This window comes from Polyodon spathula, chromosome 6, assembly GCF_017654505.1.
Source record: "Polyodon spathula isolate WHYD16114869_AA chromosome 6, ASM1765450v1, whole genome shotgun sequence".
Lineage (NCBI taxonomy): Eukaryota > Metazoa > Chordata > Actinopteri > Acipenseriformes > Polyodontidae > Polyodon > Polyodon spathula.
This window is the reverse complement of record NC_054539.1, coordinates 65,430,194-65,450,086: the sequence shown is the minus strand read 5'-3', so window position 1 is coordinate 65,450,086 and position 19,893 is coordinate 65,430,194. Positions and strand designations below refer to the sequence as shown.

General features: G+C 38.3%; 1 protein-coding gene across 2 annotated transcripts; it reads right to left on the bottom strand.

Moving 5' to 3' along the window:
* Window positions 1-136: 136 nt before the first annotated feature.
* LOC121317483 (scavenger receptor class A member 3-like) lies at window positions 137-19,041 on the bottom strand. Of its 2 annotated transcripts, none has more exons than XM_041253469.1 (7): window positions 18,850-19,041; window positions 18,584-18,707; window positions 10,720-10,776; window positions 5,725-5,844; window positions 5,141-5,239; window positions 3,203-4,246; window positions 137-2,802 (listed from the first exon to the last, which is right to left on the bottom strand). In XM_041253469.1, exons 2-7 carry the CDS (start codon window positions 18,588-18,590, stop codon window positions 2,381-2,383), a joined length of 1,749 nt encoding a protein of 582 aa, XP_041109403.1. In that variant the 5' UTR covers window positions 18,591-18,707; window positions 18,850-19,041; the 3' UTR covers window positions 137-2,380. The 2 variants fall into 2 exon arrangements, with proteins under 2 accessions (XP_041109403.1, XP_041109404.1); XM_041253470.1 differs by having other exon boundaries at window positions 10,732-10,776.
* Between the last annotated feature and the right edge of the window lie 852 nt (window positions 19,042-19,893).

Here is a 19,893-nt window from a genome sequence, read left to right as displayed (position 1 = left end):
AGTAGTAAAATTAACAAACCGCGCATTCTGTTCTTTCTATTGGCAAATACAATGTCAATTAACTAATCTAAAGAGCATGCAAGAAAAACTGCTTCAGTGGTCTTGTTTTATTTATTTTTATTTATTATTGGCATTTTAGTTTAGAACAATAAAAGCCAATCACCACGTTAGGTTTTGGCAACGGAAAACAATGGTGACTGTTATAAATCACAATATGGCCTGTGTGTTGCATTTCACAGTGGCAATGCAAAATGGGCTTCAATGTAAAAGCTCTATGTAGAGCTTGTAATTGACACATTCAAGATATCTCTAATGGGTCATGATTTTTTGTTATATTGTTCATGCATTTGGAATACACTGCAATAAAGCCAGTGAAAATAATACAATACCACAATCAGAAAAATAAACATTTTTAGGTTTAAATGCCTTTATTACTAAGTTATGCAAGCCAGTTGCATAGATACAGGGACAGCATACAGTATATTCTTACAATATTCTGCAGTAGTATGTTTTTTTTTTAGTTTAATAAAAAAAAAAAAGTTCAATTTACCTATGATACTTTGCACAATAGTTGTAAAAAATGGAAGAATAAAAATCTTACAAAACAAAATGTGTCTCAGGAAGAAAGAACGCAATAAGTGCAAAAAGCATTACATTACCTAATGGGTAGGTTTAACAAGCAATTCACTTGTATAGTGAGAGCTACCTTCAAGGTAAAAGATTAACATAGTCAATTGAATATTGATGAGCATTATCCAGAACAAAGGATGACTTATTGTACAGGGCTGTGACTAGTGGACCAAGTCTGTGAAAGTACTGGTCTGATTTAGGTAGCTCAGCCCAGCCTTTCACTGGATTTGTGAATGTTCTCCCTTTTCCTCTTAGCATTTTCAGAATATACCCAGAGCTTAATATTAAATGTTGAAATGTAAAAGCTTTATACTTATACTAAAGATAGGGGAATTGTGTTGCTGGAGCAGTCAAGCATGATGCAGAGATGTTTTACTATCTCAAAAACATTATTTCTAAAAAGAGCCTGTGCACCCAAGCACGCCCACTTTCTGACACGACCCTAATCACTGCCCTTCATACTCGGATTCAAGAGGCGTTCCAAGTATGGTACCTGAGATTTTTACATAGACTCTTGAAATAATTCTCTACCTTTTTGTTTATGTAATTCAATTAATTTTAAAGGTGGTTGAAATGTGTTTGTTACTTGATTATAAAATGGCATCTTTGGTCAAGCAATATAAAGGTAACTTCCTCGATAACTACATTTATTCAGAGTACCTGCTCTGAGTATTTAGCTCACTCACTGTATACTTTGTATGCTGTTAGAAGATGAGAATAATAGTTAATCAGCAATCCCTTAATGCTGGACTTTTACATTCGTAAAAGGATGTTAGCAATGTTAAACAAGCGTACGTAACCACCTAGAAACTAGATGATTAGATTTTGCATTTGTTTTACTTTACTGGGGAGCTCAGAGTAATGTATTGGTATCTCTATATGAAGGATACTTTTTTTTCCAAAATCTATTGTGGTTCACAGATCTCATACAGTATGTCCACTAAGTATTTTAATCATGTGATAGTCAATGCATTCTCTCTTGACTTCATGGGGCATTTTACTGTCTCTAATTACCTTCTACTTTCAATGTTTTTGGTACAAAATGAGAAGCAAACAACTATAAAGTGTTTAAGTGGTCTTTCAAAGTTAGACATAAAACTCTTACATTACCATCTTAAAAGTAGGCAGAAATTGCAGAAATTAAAGTTATGATGAGATCAAACTTTTTGTAGATTAACTTTTTATGTCGAACGTTCCTATGATGTGCTTACTACGGTATGTTAAACATGTTGTGGTGTATCTTTTGATATTACTAGCAGTTTGCGCGAGACTTACAAATATTTAAGCTAAAATATTGTTAGTCTTGCCATTCTTATGAAAAAACAGTGTCATTTTTCTACGGATAAAAGACATGAGGCATGACAGCTTTTTAAAACAAATGTTACAGTAAAATGTACAGTTCTAGACCTAAAATCCAATACTAGTACTGATTTATTTGGGGGATTTTTTTTTTTTTAATTTTTTGTGTAACGATACTGTATATAAGTAACATGACCTGATTTAGTCAATACAGGTTTAAGATAAACAAGCTATTATTACCTTTTTCTTTATCAAAACAATATGTCATAATGGGTTATTCCTTAGTTTCTTTCTCCCACTTTGTAATTCTAAAATTCAGTGTTCCATGGTTAGTAGTTATATTATAGTTTTATTTGACAGATGGCTTTCAGTATTTCTTGTTTCCCTTCTCATATTAACATAATGGAAGGTGTCCTCCATTGTTGTAAGTTTTAATTCCATGTTTTATTGTTCATTGAGCAGGGGTTCCTGGGGGCCCGGGAGGCCCGGGTGGTCCAGGGGGACCTTGCTGTCCTTTGGGACCTGGAAGTCCATGAATTCCTGGCAGTCCTGTCTGTCCCTGTATCCCTGGTGGTCCTCTTGAACCAGGCAGTCCATCATGACCTGGTGGTCCCATGTCACCCTTTTGTCCGCTTTCTCCTGTTGCACCTGGTTGTCCTAAAGATCCTTTTACTCCTTTGATGCCTGGACTGCCTTTAATCCCTGGAGGACCAGCTTCTCCTGGGGGACCTGGTGGACCAAGGTAGCCTCTTTGGCCCTGTGGCCCACGGGGTCCTGAAGGCCCCACATCCCCTTTACGTCCTGTAAATCCAACAGGCCCCTTGGGTCCAGCTTCTCCTTTATTTCCTTTTGGACCTGGTGGCCCTGGCAAACCTGCAAATGAATAATATGAATGATACAATTCTTTAAAAAAGTGCAACAAAATGAAAACAAAAACAAATAACTGCACCAATATTTCTATTTTCAAGAGGTTTTTATCATTTTATTTTTTATAAATAACACACACATTTGCAGGGATGTCGTAATGTAATGAGACCCGTCATTAAATTTACTGAGAATTTGCTCTTTGAGGTTGGTTTCATGGGATACTTAAGAAGGTATTAAACTACACAGGTCACCTGCAATTCGTTACATTTACTATACTTCGAAAATGTCAAAATCCATAACCAGTGTGAATGCTTATGTTGTCTTTTTAAAACATCTATTATATTTATAGTGCGTGTAGCTAGCTATTGTGAAGTTATGCCTGTAACATAATCCTTACGTGTCTCACCTTTTAAAATGGTGAAGTTCTTGATTATCTGTCCATGCTTTATGTCCACCAGTTTCATTTCTTCCATAACCATTGATAGATTCTTTATCTCAAAATCTAGTCTTACGTTCAACAGGCTGTACCTTTGTCTCAACAAATCTGCTGTGTAGATCATCAGATGGATTGTATTATTTAGATACTGTAGTTCCTGTCCATGGGTGCTCAGCCCAGCAGCACAGGACACTCTCACATCATCAATGTACTTCAGCATTCTGTGCACATGGTTATCCGTGGCATTGATATTGGCGAATATGGTGCTTATTTCCATTTCATGGGAGGTCATTCTGCCCTCAAGTGTTTCAAACCTCTCGCTAGTTCTGTTTACATAGTATTTGGAATGGTAATGGAAGTCTTGCATGTTTTCCTCGTGCTCGTCCAAAAAGGAAGAGATGTTATCAAGCTGCATCTGCAAGTTCATCACTTGCAAAACAAGGTCATGCATGGTGTCAGAGTTGAGACTGATGCTTTGCAGTGTGGTTGAAATGCCATTCTGAATACTTCTTACCATATCATTTGTCTTGCCAGAGGAGTACCTTATAGCGCCCAGTATTTTGCTGTAATTCTGCCATTCTGTCACGATTTTTTGTAAAACCAACGTTTCTTCATCTGTCTTCCTCTGAATGCCATTGATCCATGAAGAGCTCAGCCCAACTGTAGAATTGATTTGTTGAACTGCGGCTCGTAAATCATATTGGTCCTGGACCAATGACTTCATTGATTCATCAGTTTCAGTTATAACGATCTGCCAACCATGAACTTGCTCCAAGTATCTTTCCAAAGATTGGTTGATCAGCTTAATAGATAATGAATAATTTTGGATGTCACGAGCAAATTTGTTGTTTGAATAAGTGAGACTTTGCTGAGTCTTGGCTGCTTGGTCCAGGGACTGTTCTTGAACCAAAATCATTTTTTGAATCTCTTCGAACTCTCCTTGTAGCTTTTTAATCTCCTGTCCAAACTGGGTGACGTCATGACAGTCTGTGCAGTTACTGGAAGATTTGTGATCTAAACAGAAGGATAAACAGTTTTTTTTTATTTATTTTAAGTTTTAGTGCTGTTTTTTTCTTTCTACAACTAATGCTTTCATTTACATTTCATCACAAGTCATCTGGGATAAGTACGATTAAAGAGTGTTTAAAATCTGAAAACTTTCATTTACATCTTATACAGAGAGCTTACCAGTATAGTATTTGAAATGGTGTGGCAGGGTGAAAACCCTGCTGGTGCACAGGTGTAGGAATATTGGGTGGCAGGGAGGGGGTTCAATTCGTCTCTGCAAAAACACGTGGGAATATGGCTGGAGCCGAAAATTGAATAAATGATTAATTAGGCTCCAGCCACAGTTGTTTACAAAGGGTGATCACAGGTATGAGTTTTGGCGTTATTGTTGGTGATAAAAGGTGGCGGTCCATGTGTCGTGTTACTGTGTTACTGTGTATGTTACTGTGTGTGTCCGTGAGTTTTGTATAAATGTTTTGTTTTGGCCCTTGTGCTGTTTTGTTTTGTTAATGTGTGTTTTTATTATTATTATTATTATTATTATTATTATTATTATTATTATTATTATTATTAGTAGTAGTATTTATTTTTTTATTTATTAGCAGATGCCCTTATCCAGGGTGACTTACAGTTGTTACAAAATATTATATTATAAAATATTACAGTACATAGTATCACATTACAGATAAGAGCAGTTTAATGTTTGTTTTGTTTATTAAACGTGCACGATAACACTTAAACATGCAGCTTTCTTGTCTTGTAAAAAAAAAAAAAAAAGTTAAAAAATGCTTTTGCATGCAATTCTAATTTAAACTAAAAGCAGACTAGGGAAGGTTTTTGCACATTAACACAAGAATTACTGACGCAAAAAAAATTAAATAATGAAAAGTAAGACCCTACCCAGTCCTTTAATGCTTTCCTGAACTGTAGTGATTTTTTTGTCATAAAGAGATTCGGTTGTGTTGAGGTCTTCTGATAAAGAGTCGACTTTCCTGAATACTTGTAAAACAGAAATGAGAAAAGGTTTATAATCACAGCATTATTTTAAAAATGTAATGTTTTCTAATGAACATCTGATACAACATAAGCAATGGCATCTTAATTCAGAATTCCTATTGATCCTAAATACAAATCAATCTCTTCTGGCAAGAATGATTAACACCATATCACTTTTTTTACATTTATTTTGGTTTCATTTACATACAATTATTACAATTTGTCCATAAAACTGTTATTTTGATTTAATATGCCTTTGCTACAGTATAGTGTACTGGGATTTAGGTTGTAGAGATAGCTTTTTGAAGCATAACATACTTGATAAGATTTGCAAAAAAGATGTAAAGATGCAAACTAGAGCTGAATGTTTCACTATCAATGGTATCAAATAAACAGCATTTTTTTGATTTGACAGAAACATAGATCCAAATCAACCAGATCTATATTTTAGCATTTCAAATGAACGGATTGTTGCAGAAATGACTTACCTAAAGATGCAAGAACTGCAACAGCAATAATAAGAAAAGCAAAGAAGCCATATAACACCTTAACAGCCAGCTGGAGAGACTGGATATGCTGGCATTGTATGCAGCCACCTCTTGTCCTCCCTATGAACGCAATAGAGAATTGTCTTATTACATGTCCTTTTCAAACATAATGCATTGAGGTTTTAGGTGCTGTTATTTTAATTTGTAATTATTTTTTTGGTTTTTGAATGAGGCGCTTTGACAGAAATACAATGAATCTTGGTTGTAAATCTCTCTCCCGACCTGTGAGGTGCTAAGCAGCTGAAACAGAGTTCTTTGGATGGGCTGGTCTGATAGTTCTTTCCCCACGTCAGGAAGTCGGTCAGTCTGAAAGAAGGCGAGACTCCATTGCAAGAACGTATTGACCCGGAAGGGAAACGACATAGCAGCCTCTGATTGTAAAAGCAGCTGCACTCATTTACCAAGGGGTCATGTGTGACAGCATAAAAGAGGGACTGAGAATCATAATCTGCTCCTTCGCATTGGTTTGTAGTGAGTAAGAACCAGAAGGACAGTAAAACTGTATCAAAAACTGAAATCATGAGTGTTGTGTTTTGTTTGTTTGTAATTGTCTCATCTTGTCTTGTGTGTTACCACACAGTTCCGGAGCTGTCACCAGGGGCCAGCATGAAACCGGACAACACTGCACCTTTGTCACAAATATAAACCTGTATCACCCGCCACGAGCACTACTGCACGCACCCAGGACTGGTGACTGTGTTTGTATTATTGTGGGATGGATATTTGTTTATTATTTGGGACTGTCTGTTCTTGTTATATACCCTGTGCTGTACAATTGGTGCGTACTGCCGGGGAACTATTGTTTGGTCTCCAGACCTGGAAATACAAAATAAATCATTTCTAAAACTGGATTACAATTATCTCTGTCTGCTTCTTTCACGCACTGTATCACTCCTGTACCTGTATACAACAAACCACTCTGCCACAAGCTCCCATCAGTGCTTCCTTTTGTTTGAAACTTGATTGAAAGCTGGTAGACCTGGTTGTGTTGGCTCTCAGCTCACCATGTTAGGTAGTTATGCTACAGTAAATACCAGCAGAACTGACAAGGTTATGTCTCATTTACTGTAAAATGTAACATTTGACTAGGCTGAATTTCACTGTTAATTATGGTATTTGCTGTAAACCGAATGTCACTCTAACAGAATGGAAAATATGCCTCTCAGAGTTTAGCTTGGTGTCAGGATGTGAGTTATGTGGTAAGGATAGCAATGTCCACGAAGAGAGTGTATTTACAATAATTATCTAATTTATTAAAGAACTATCCCCTCTACCAGCAATGGTATCAGAGATCAAACAATGGTCTTGCAGTCCAAAACAATAATAAAAAAATAAACAGGGTGCTAGTACCCGATGTTAACAGTTTGTAGTGACAGTGCTGGTGCTCTGGGTGGTAGTGCTGGCTCCACAGCTCAGCGCCCGCATTCGTCTTCATCTGCTCACGCAAAAACAACAACAGCGCTCTGGTCTGCTAGCGTGTCAGCGTAAGGGGCTGTACTCACGTAGCTGCTCCCCTTTGTACTACTAAACTCCTCCTCGTGAGCAGTACAGTGCCACTCGCCATGAGCCCCACAGCTGATCACAATTTAGTTTTTCAGCAGTCTTACAGCTATGCCCTTTTACCATAAATGGCTGACTTCTGGTTCCATCCTACCATCGACCCTGCCCATCCCTGTGACGGTGAACTATCAGCCTTCCAGGTGGGGAGGTAGATTTGTAGTTTGAATTCATTCTCTCCCGTTCACACACACGTAGTTGGAGTGTCTTACCTAACTTCTTGTAGAGCAGCCAACACTATTACAGTTCAGTGTTTATGATCTGCCTTACCTTTAAACAAGTACTCTATTTTTTTTCAGCTTTCACATTTACTTGAATTAAACATAATATAAAGCAAAAATAAACCAATTACAGTATATTTTAAAACAAATGTAAGTGTTGTGCTTGAATGTAAGTCTTTCTCTATTTTCTTTTGGATCAGTTAAGCACTGGCCACCTCTTTCTCTCCTACATTTTATGATTACTCCCCAAGATCTGGTAAAACAGTGGCTCTAGAATTACACATGCTTTCCCGGTTCCCATGCTTACTTGAATACCTCTAAAGGGCAAATGAAGTTCCACACTTAAGGCCGTTACATACCAGATACCTTCCCAGTGACATGACCATACACAAGCTGAAGCGACACAGACGCAATGCAACAGACTTCAAAATTGCCAGATCTATCAAACTATTTAAATTGCTGTTGACAAAACTATGATCAAGACTGATACACATTCATAAACATGTGGAAATTATGGGTGTCTTCTCTTAGTGTATTTCAACATATATGGCAATATAAACAGCAGCTATGAGCTGGAAGGGGGTTGTTCCAGTTAGGAGGAACAAGAGAGAGAGAGAGAGAGAGAGAGAGAGAGAGAGAGAGAGAGAGAGAGAGAGAGAGAGAGAGAGAGAGATCAATAAGGTAAAACAATTGCTATCCGGCTGGTTGTATTCCGGCCCATACTTGTTTTATTTGTCTATGTTTATTATTTGTTTTGGCCAATGTGCCTTTTGTTTTGTGTTTAGTGTTTAATTTTATAAAAACGAGCCAATTTGCGTCTCACCCTGCAGTACTTCGCAAGTCTTTTTCCTGGTCTGGTGACGTCACCCCACCAAGCCATCCTGTCACACGGCCTTTACTAATGAAATCTTTTCTACATCAAAAAAACTCAAACATAACAAGCACACAAGTGACCCACACATTCCCATTTGCATATATGTAACAGTCAGTGATGTAGGTTACACTGTTTCCTGTGGAAAGGGTGCAAGTGTGCTCTTATAACATACAGTGGTTTGCAGAAATATTCACCCCCCTGCAAAGTTTTCACATTTTGTTGGCACCTGAGCGTACTCCACGATGCTTTCAAATTAGACTTTACATATAGAATCTACACAAACTACTCCACATTGATAATATAGAATATAAATAACTAAGATTTACAGAGAAGAACAGATTATTCTCAGTTGCATAAGTATTCAACCCCTTTGTTACTGCGGCCCTAAATCAGCTCAGGTGCAAATGATTTGTTTGAAAGGTCACAAAATTAGTGAAATGGTTTCAGCCTGTGTGTACTCAAAGTGGTTTAATTTGTAGATCATTTCCCTCAGGTATATAAAGACTTTCAAGCTGCAACTCACATAGTGATCCAACAAAGCAACCATGAAGACCAAGGCGCTTTCGAAACAAGTCAGGGATAAAGTGGTAGAGAGGCACAGAGCAGGAGAAGGTTACAAGAAAATGTCAAAGGCGCTGATTATCCCTCTCAGCACAGTGAAGTCCATCATTAAGAAGTGGAAGATGCATCATACCACCCAGACCCTACCCAGCCAACAATGACCTTGATAGATCTGTAAAGTTCTGTGTCTGAGATGGGAGTCAGTGTTCACACATCAACAATAAGCTGGTCCCTACATAAAGATGGCCTGTATGATCGGGTGGCAAGAAAGAAGCCATTACTCAAAAAGCCTCATCTTAAAGCACGTATGGATTTTGCGAAAAAGCAAAAAAAAGTAGATGATACTGCAGACATGTGGAAAAAGTTTTTGTGGTCAGACGAGACAAAAATTAAACTTTTCGGTCTAATTTCCAAGCGTTACATCTGGCGCAAACCCAACACTCCACATCAGCCAGTCAACACCATCCCAACTGTCAAGCATGATGGTGGCAGCATCATGTTATGGGGATGCTTCTCTTCACCAGCGACTGGGAAGTTTGTCAGGATAGAGGGGAGAATGGATGGTGCAAAGTACAGATGAATCCTTGAGGAAAACCTGTTTGAGTCAGCCAAGACTCTGAAACTGGGGAGGAAATTCATATTTCAGCAGAACAGTGACCTGAAGTACAAAGCCAAAGCTACACCGGAGTGGTTGAACAAGAAGAGAATTAATGTTCTTGAGTGGCCCAGTCAAAGTCCTGACTTGAATCCAATAAAAAATGTATAGCGATACTTGAAGATTGCAGTTCATCGACGATCCCCAACAAACTTATCAGAACTGGAGCAATTTTCCCCTGAAGAATGTGCAAAAATTTCACCACCCTACTGTACAAAGCTAGTAGAGATCTATCCAAAAAGACTCATAGCAGTAATTGCTGCAAAAGGTGCTTCTATCAAGTACTGACTTAAGGGGCTGAATACTTATGCAACCAGTAAATCTCATTTTGTACATTTTCTTTGCAAGTTTTGTTGACATTTAACCTCCTCCTCATATAACAGTGTTCAGTTTAACAAGTATAGCTTTGAATAAAAAAAAGTTTGTTTGAAAAACTGCATGAATTAGTCGTAATTCAACAAAATGCGACATTATTGGTAGGGGGTAAATACTTCTGCAAACCATTGTATCCTGTTCTGTATTGAGTAGTGGCCATGGGTAACAGACCTGTCAGAGTTTGAGAAATGTTAAAATTGGTCCGGGCTAGCTAGAGCTGCTGTTATGTTGGCTGACTGGAAAATCCCAGGCCTGTGTTTCTACAGTAGGTGTGTGCAGCACGGATAAATATACAGTTCTAACATCCTCTTTGAAATATAACTCTGGCCTGTACTTGAATATAGATGTTCTAGCACCATTTGACTAGCTAGTCTAATTGATTTCCCAACCTTGCCAATGCAGTGCTCCCTGTGGGCCCCCAAGCCAACAATGACAACTCAGCATGACTATGATTTGAACCTAAAAGCTACTGATCACATAACTCACCCAGCACCCTGCACTGAGCCACTGGGACCCCTCAAGGACTGGTTTCTAATTGTAAAAGAAGTGTTTCTTGTAAACATAAAAAAAGGATATTACCATAAATTCCACTGGGATTACCTACTGGTGTGATAGATATGACTAGAAACATGCATCTGCTCTCTAAATATAGCATTCAAATTGCTTTAGAAAAAAATATGATTGTTACAAACCAGTTTGCTCACAATTAAAGGAATGCATCTCTTCCTCTTCTCCAGTCGGATCTTCCTCTGAAAGATAAGGAATTGATCCACAATTAATTCTTCTATTCCTCAAGGACAGATTGTACTCCATAATGCTAATAAAAATAACCTTTTATTTCTTTGCAGGTGAATTTCTGCGGTATGACAAAACTGGTTCATTGTATTAGATGATTTCCAAGAAAACATATGAAGATGTTTTCATTTCTCAGGTGTGGGAGGTCCAAGGGTGTGGTAAAAAGTGTGTATAGAAAAGGAGACACCAGTCCAATAGAATTCAAGTTCAACAGCGTTTTATTTGGGTACACTGTTGCGGTTAACACCAACAAAAATAGATTTCCACAAAGTCATAATTACAAAACAAAATAATAAAGTCCCATTATAATAATCCTGGGTTTTGGTGAGTCTGTGAGTTCCAGCCGAATCGATAGTTCCCTGTCTTGGCTCTGATGTTCTGATAGAGTGAACTTTAAGTAACCCGCAAATATTTAGCCATGAATGACGTTACCTGATCAGTGAGAATCTCCTTTGGAATGCCTATGCAGAAAAAAGTTTAATGACTTCACTGGAAACTGACTGTGCAGTTACTGTACAGAGTGGCACGACTTTGGAATGTTTTGTGACATGATCCACAAAAAACGAAATAAATCGATATCCCATATCCATAGCCGTAGTTAGGGTGAACCTTTGTGAAACGTTCGTTTGCAAGCAAACATATATATATATATATATATATATATATATATATATATATATATATCACAATGGCGTAGTGTTACAGTCAAGGCTGGTCAGCAGCAAGAATAGCGGACGCAGAGGCATCAGACTGCTCTTCAGCACTTTGGCACACTTATTTAACAGCAGGAGTAAATAAAAGTTTTAAACAAACAAATCCAAACAAAAATACTTTAAAAGAGCACCCAAGCTATAGCTATCTCAGTGCATAAATCGGGAGCACCGCCTGCTGCTCCCAGTCTTCTCTCTACACTAAACACTGTTCAAGCCTGGCAACGCCTTAACTGAACGATCTCTTCTTAACTATCTCCCTTCTCTGCTGCCACAGCACAAACAAACATTTCTTTGTTCTTTATAGAGTTTGTGGCCAGGGGTAAATTGACAATCAGTAAATCAATTAACGCCTGGCCACATTCCACACCATCTTGGCTACAATCTGTCCCTGCACTCCTGAGCCAGGATGGCAGACAGCCACAAAAACACATATTTCTAACTATGCAGACCCTCTGCCCTTCCACAATGTATGTAACTAGGGGTGGAACCTATTATAGTGATAAAAGACGTTATATTTTCAAAGCCTTCAGGGTTTCAAGATTATCTGCTTAAAAAAAAAAAAAGTTCTGTTCTCATTTCACATCTGTTTTGCAATATTTGTCCACCTATGAAAACAAGCTCAGAGATTTGTTAATAGGCACATTAGAGTCTGAGGTGGTATTTCATGCTAACTCAAAAATAAACCAGATGACTAACTACATCCAAATGAGTGCCTCCTTAGGTAAGTTAAAAAACAAATGCCATTCCAATCTTAAACTGGGTGAACCCAGACAAGTTCTACAGCTGTATACTCTCCTTTGATGAACATGCAGCTTGTGGATGTTGAAGGCGCTGGTGGTTGTCCAGAGAAATGGTACAACTTGAGCAGCGTGTAATCTTAATAAGTGACGGCACCATCATTGGGTGCATGCCTTAATAGATCACTCAGTCATAAACAGTCTCTGAGATATTTATTGTATTTATTTATTGCATTTATATAGCGCTTTTTATACAAGAGTATCGCAAAGCATTGTACAGTACATAGCAGAAAAAAAGAACAAAGCACAATGCATTTATATAGCATGTCACACATACAACTGCAATAGTCAGACCATTTAAATGACAGATTCAAATAACAGTATACACATAAGTTATTTTTACATGTGTATTGTTCATTTGGGTGTATTTCTGTAATTTGTTATTAATCAGCGAAAATCACCCTGACAGGTGTGTGCGTCTGAAAGCCTGGGGAGTTGCCTGTGTGTGTGCTTGTGTTAGTGAGCGGTGAGTCAATGCTGTTGGCAATCTTTGCCAAATAACACCTCTGGCGTTATAAAAAAGAGTTAAAGGTGATTTTAAGTGTCCTGCTTAGCTACAGTATGGTTCTTATTACGTGCCATACATGAGTACATATATTACATTTCATATTTCAAATGTATACATCACATATTTTTTTCATATGAATTATATATTTCTCAATATATTTACTATATATTTTAAAAGCATTTCACAGGGCAATGGTGAGTAGCAAATGCAATTCTTCATGACAGCTCGGGGAGCGCCAAGATACTTGAAGGGAGATAAAGGGATAGAACAGGAGTCTTGCTCTCGGCGATGGAGAACCTTATAGCCGAAGGATGGTCCAAGACCCGAAAACACAGATAGAATCCCCTACTCTGCGAAGAGCCGCTTACATGGCAGCTTGGGAACGGAGCTACCCATAAGGAATTGAAGGGAAAGAGGACCCGACACTCAGAGAGCCACTGCAGCTGAGCGACTTGGGCACAGAGCTACCCACCAGGACCGAACGGGCCTCCGAAGGATAGCCTTGAAAGAAAAAAGTTAGAGGGACTCAGGATCGTGGAATGGAGCTTACAGGAGTCCTGGAGCTAGAAAGAAAGAAGTAGAGAGATTAGTAAGAGATTAAAGGACTGTGATACAGACTTCGCATCGACAGCTGAGAAGGAAAGGGAGTCTCTAGAAATTAGAGTAGGGAAAGCACGTAAGCTGCGACAGGATAGAGTGTGGCCGGGGGTCCCCACTGGCCCGATGCAGAACCTCCAGCTATGAGGATCGAAAAGACTGCAGCCACTGCACAACATAGACTTAAGTGGGGAAAAACAAACAATACAAAGAGAGGTTAGTAGTGATGACCTAAAGGAAAGCCGTCCGCACTATGGAGAGGGAAAACCCCTTTTTTTAGAAGGAAACCTCTGGTGGACCAGGCAGAGAGGTCACACCCATTCTGGGCAAGCTAGCTAGGGACTGTTGGGCAATTACAATGTCTGCTGGGGAGATTCTGACGTAGAGGTCAACTGCTGATGATGCTCAGCAACCGAGGACTTTGATGGCATGTTGGCTGAGTCCGGCTCTTGCAGCAGATGTCGCTGCAGAGTGGATCACATTTTTATATCCTATGTTGTGCCTTGAGAGATAATGCAGAGGGCATAATTGCAGTGGCCTAGCATAGAGAGCAGGTTCCGCTTTGAGATGGACCGTGACGACCAAAAGGCATTGATGAGGGAGCGGATGCAATCCAGTTTTGAAGGTGGGAGGCGTGCTTCGAACTCTAGAGATGTGACTGGGCAGATGGTTTTTTCAGTGGAGAGTGGGACGCCGAATGAAGAGAAGAGCGAGTGGAGTGCTTTTATGGCTTGGGCGTGGGGGATACAAAGGAAGGTTGATGAGAAGGAAGTCGTCGAGAAGGTAGAGGAGAAAAGAAACGTGATAGGAGTTTAGCAGGATCCAACATAGCACTTCGGTGAGGGTATTGAAGATCTTCGGACTGCTGTGGCAACCAAAGGTGAGCTGGGTGGCGAAATAGAATCCTCTGTTCCAGTAGACACCGAATAAGTGACAGAGGGAGGGAGGGGTGCATGGGCATCACCCTGAACCCGAAATATCTGCTTTGGCTAGCCATGCTCCTTGACCTGCCTGCTTGATGGATTTAATGGTGTCTGAATGAGTGATATAATGAAGTGAGAACTTGTCTTGCTGGATCATTGCATTAACGCTGCTGATGGAACAGCCTTTTGGGGTAGACAGATCTATAATTAGTCATTTTTTCCAAGAGATGTTGCGGGTAGCAACTCCTATTGAGTTAATCTGATATTGAGGAGGGGGGTTGGGCAGGAAATGACCCTACCAAGAAACCCTTGTCGAAACCTCCTTAAGGGAGGAGACGATCTGGGGCTCGGTGGTAGCTGTGCGAAGGTTGTTACAGATGAATGATAATGAAGACGGGTGGCAGAGACCAGTGGATAATTCATATTTGAGACTGTTGATTAGGTATTTGACTTGGAAACAGGAAAAGGAAATAACATCTTGCATATGTAATGCAGTGAACTAATAACAGCTCTGCTAGCTCTACAAAATAAATGTGGTTTATCTATTAAATATTAACACTGCTGCTATTCATTGTTAAAACATGCAATGTTAGTTTCTGCTGTACAATATTTTAAATCATGACACAATGTATGAATAAACAACTACATGATTAATTAGATTAATTAGATCATCTTCAGACATGATTTAACAGTCAAGACCTAATCCTCTCTGAGGGTTCACATTGGCTAATGGCCATCAGATTTGTTATCAGATTTATTTTTCACATTACTTTATCAAACAAGATTTCAGGCTTAAATCTACAGAAATTCAGCGATAGATATTCCACTGAGCTCCTAATCTTTCAATTTCTTTCAGTTCATAACTGTGCCTTGGTTAGAGAAGTCACATCAAACCATGTGAATAACTCTGCTGTTTTCCTTGGATTAACAACATTTATTTTGTTTAGTTATTTTATATTAATTTGGTGGTATCAAATCATACAAATCAAGCCTGTGTGTGTGGTCTTGCTGTGACTTCACATTCATTTTTATACCTTACTCATACAGTTAATAAAAGCAAAACTTTCTCTCTACATTGGTCTTTTTTTTGCGTAACCTATTTTATAAAATGTGAATAGCAATATTCCTAGGCACCCAAAAAATATGCTACACAAAAATGTTGCATATTGTTGTTTAGTAGCAAAAAAACATGTATTTTTTATGGAAAAGGTTACTGTTCAATTGGCTCTTAAACACTATAATTATCAGTTTAGCAAACTGTAAAGAGAAACAGGGCATGACTGTTTTCATAGACACACACAAACTGCTCACCAGGACAACACTAAGATGACCTCAGCCGCAGTTCCATCAACTAGCAATCCCAGGAACTCTTATGTTTATTCACGTGTCTCTCATGCAGTTGAACCATTACATTTTCCAGTAAAAACAAAGTCCTGATACTTGTTATTCCTTGTGGATCCTCCTCCATTGTTTTGTTCATTGTATTTTTTTTTACTCTATATTTTTTAACTAAAAGTGGTTATTTTCAAAGGAAATGCAATGTGAGGGTCAGCACAAAATCTTCATTATGGTTTACATTTCAGATCTGGCATGTACTGTGCTGCATGTATTGTATCCTCATCAAAAATGTTGTGTCATTTAAATAACTTGATCTCGGAATGCACACTGAGAGAACTATAATGTAGAGTTAACCACATGGTTCCCCACTGAGTTGGAACATCAGTCTAAAAAGACTCTTTGTATTTTAATTAAGCTGTAAAAATAAGAGAGAGTAAATCATGCAACCTTTCGGGGATATATAGAAATGATCCAACTCAATGAAATAGGACCACCTTGACAATGAGCCAAAGTTATGTGGGCAGCTTGTATAAAGAACATGCTATAGTAATAATAGAGACACAGAGATAATGCTATTTTATCCCAATTGTGCTAAATCGGCAGAGCAGGTAATATTTTGCTCCCCTTACTCCAGTTACATTATAAAACAAACACATCAGTTTTAGTTTTACACTGTTAAAGTGTTGCATCATTTCCCTGCTTTAATGTTCATATAAAAACAGACACTAACTATTTAAAAACCTACTATTTTTTTTATTTGCAGCCAAAGCACAGCTGTTCATTTCCAAAACAACAACAATCATCATGATAAAGAAACCCAAAAGCAGTGCACAGGAAGAATATGCACTTCATTTATTAATTAAAGGGCCATCACAGTGACGGAACATGCTGACATGCATCTTTACTATTTAAACACTGTGGGGATGTCATCAACACCTCCTGTGGTACCTGAACATCAGAAATATGTGTTTTTATGTCCTAAATGTGCTGTATTGCATTGACAAATTGGAAAAATAAATCAGTATGTGCCTTGTTTATGGTACAGCTTTTATAAGTCAGATGAGGTGTATAAACATTGTTCTTACCTACACACTAGTGTTGAAAAGCTTAAAGCTCATAAGATGCAGGTATTCATAGATCATTGGTGTTGAAGAAGTCCCTAATAATGCAGTCTTACTTCTCTCAATAATGCACTTTCAGACACAGAAAATCATGAGGAATAATGGCAACAGTAAGCAAGTTCAAAGGGATTCATGAGCAATTGTTTAGTTACCCTGAACTACCCTGAACTCTCTTTGCAATATACTATAACTGAGTATGATTGTTCATGTGGTTGAGGCTTAGGAGTCTGATGCACTAGTGGGAGCTGGCCGTGAACTATCAGCCCCAACTATCAGACTATGCTAATAAAAGTTGCCTGTTTGGATATGATCCTAAATATTTAATATAAAAATAACTACAGAACTGGTTAGGAGTAGTTTGTTCAACTATTTGTGAATTTTAGTCCCATGACCAAGCCAGCTTCCTCTTCTACACCCAGAAAGTCTAGAGTGGATGTCAGCGAGCTACCGGCCTCTGGAGAATAAAAGCCAGTGCTGCAGATGACCTCCTTAGCTCAACAGGCACCTAGCCAGTAGGGTCTGCCGTAGCGCTATGAGGAGAAACAATCCCTGCCAGTTCTGCCTTCGCCAGGAGCAGAAGGCAATGCGACTCTCCCACCGGAATCACCAGCGAAGTCCGCCGACTTTGCACAGCCAGGAACCAAATCTGCTCTCACCTGACTGCATGACACCCTGCACACCACAAGGCTTTGCTTTCACCAAGTGAGCCACTCTGGAAATGACACTGGATCTTAATACAGTGCTGTTTAATTAAAAAATAACAGCAGTATTTAAAGCTGCTGCCACTAATGGAATATACTTGCTTTCTTTGATACTCTTAACAAACATTGCTTCCCTAATATATAATCTAAGTAAACTGTCACGGGTGAGTCACATAAAGTATCCACGCACACACTTCATAACTGATGTTTAAAACTGACATATGAGCTAACTGCTACAGAAAAATACTTGAGTCGACAAAAAGTAATGTTTGTCCAGGCAACCAAATCTCAGTGGCTTTCAGAAAAAAATACCCCCATTCTGTAGGAAACTGGCTTTGTTTCAGCTGGAATGACACACACACCTGTTGACCAGCAGGTTTTATAATTTTACCATCCTGCTATTGCTTGTATATTAGTCTTTATCATAATATAAATCACCACATAATGCTATCCTATTGGTAGAAAAAAAAAATCTGCTTTACCCATAGTTAATGAAATTAAGGTAGAGTATATTTTACAAGCAAACACTGAAACAAAAGTCAACTATTCAGTATGTTAATATTGTCTTAATATAACAATAACATAAAAGGAGTTTTGGGATTACATATCCTCATCATCTTGTGATATGAATGGCATGTCTCCAAAATCCACCTTGCTTATTACTGTCGCTCAAATGCTCTAAATGGCACAATGTTTTCTATAATACTTTAAGTGCAGTCTTATTTTTAGCCCCTATGCTGGACTTAAAGCAGTCTCAATATTTTCCTTTAGTATCAGAATCTGGGTTGCATTAGCCCTCTTAAGAAAAGCAAAACAAAAGTCTGTTTGGTGTAATCGTGAAGTCAAGAAATACGTTACTTTAAATCAAAGCAGGAAAAGGATTTCAGAAATCCAAAGAAAACTGAGCTGAAGTTTTTCCTGGACCTGGTACCCTTTATTTCTTCAGGAAGTTGTCTGTGTGTGTCTGTGTATTTAAAGGTTTTAAACTCAGTTATTTCACTCTGTGGAAATCAAAAACAATTACCCACACTGAAAAAAGACCAGAAAAAGACAAATCACTTACCTTTCATGATTGTGCTGATTACCACTTTTAGTGAGCAGGTTGTCAAGTAACGCTTCGCTCCTCAAGTGCTTCTCAGAACAAATCCCCCTTCTTTAAAGGGTCTGTTTTAGTGCCAAATAGTTTCCTGCAACAGAAGGCATATGCAGAGCAGTTAAGTGACTATGTCCCAAAGCTATGAGCCATAAAGTGTACTTTTCTAAGCTATCCCTTAAGGAATGGCTTGTAGAACAAGTCCAGGGAGTTGTAAGGCAAGCAGAAAACCTTACCCAACTGATTTCTCTGGTAGAGATATCTGTACCCCTAGTAACAACTGCAGTAAAGGCATCCCCACTGAATCTCAAGGCAGCTTTCACCACTAACTCTCTGCTTGATCTGTAGCCTATTTAAACTTCCTCTATGAAACCACTAAGAAAGATTTCAGCAGGCTACATGTTACTCATATATTCTACAGTGTTGTTCAAACCAGACATGCTCACAAGACTGCTAAAGAAAAAAAAAAAAAAACCTTAGTTGGAGCGTATCGCTAGCTAAGAGAAACATGACCCAAAACGTATGTGCAGCAGCAACTCAGCAGTTTGGATGAGTAATTGTTAACAAATGCTCAGGTCCAAAGGGGGGAAATAAAATATAAAATTTACCTCACATAAAAAGATCACAAGGATTGGGGCACCCCTGATACATGAATGTCACCCTGTCCCAGTGTGGGATTTCTGACCACTGTCCTGTCATTGTGTCTTTTTAGTTTTCCAGGTTCAGCTTTAACTCTTTCCATACCAGAACCTGACAGAAGTACTTCAACTTAGACACAACTCTAACATGCTCTGCATACTTGTCTAGAGCCACGAAAATCACTTTCAAAACCAGGGAGCATATAACAGAAGTTATTTATATATTACACTGTAATTAATAACACCATTGTGTTAATATTTTCCTTGACAAAATTGCTTTGTATTTGCCCTTATAAAAGTTTAGTACAATATTTTTGCAGTTTTCCTATGCTTTTTCACTTTGTTGTACTATGCATTTACCAAAGTTTTTTTTGTTTTTTTGTTTGTTTGTTTTTTGTTATATGTTTTAATTTATGCTATAATTTACAATGCTTATGCTTTACCGTGCTTTAACTCTTATTACACTTTGCTATGCTTTTACTATGGGAAACTTTTATAAGGGTGGTCTTACCATAATAATAATGGAACAATATTGGGAAAATGCCATGTACAGTGTTTACTACAATGTTCAATGATAATTTTAATGGCATAAGATATCAACACAAATAAACAGTGCTCATTGAGGACATGGAAAAAATAAAG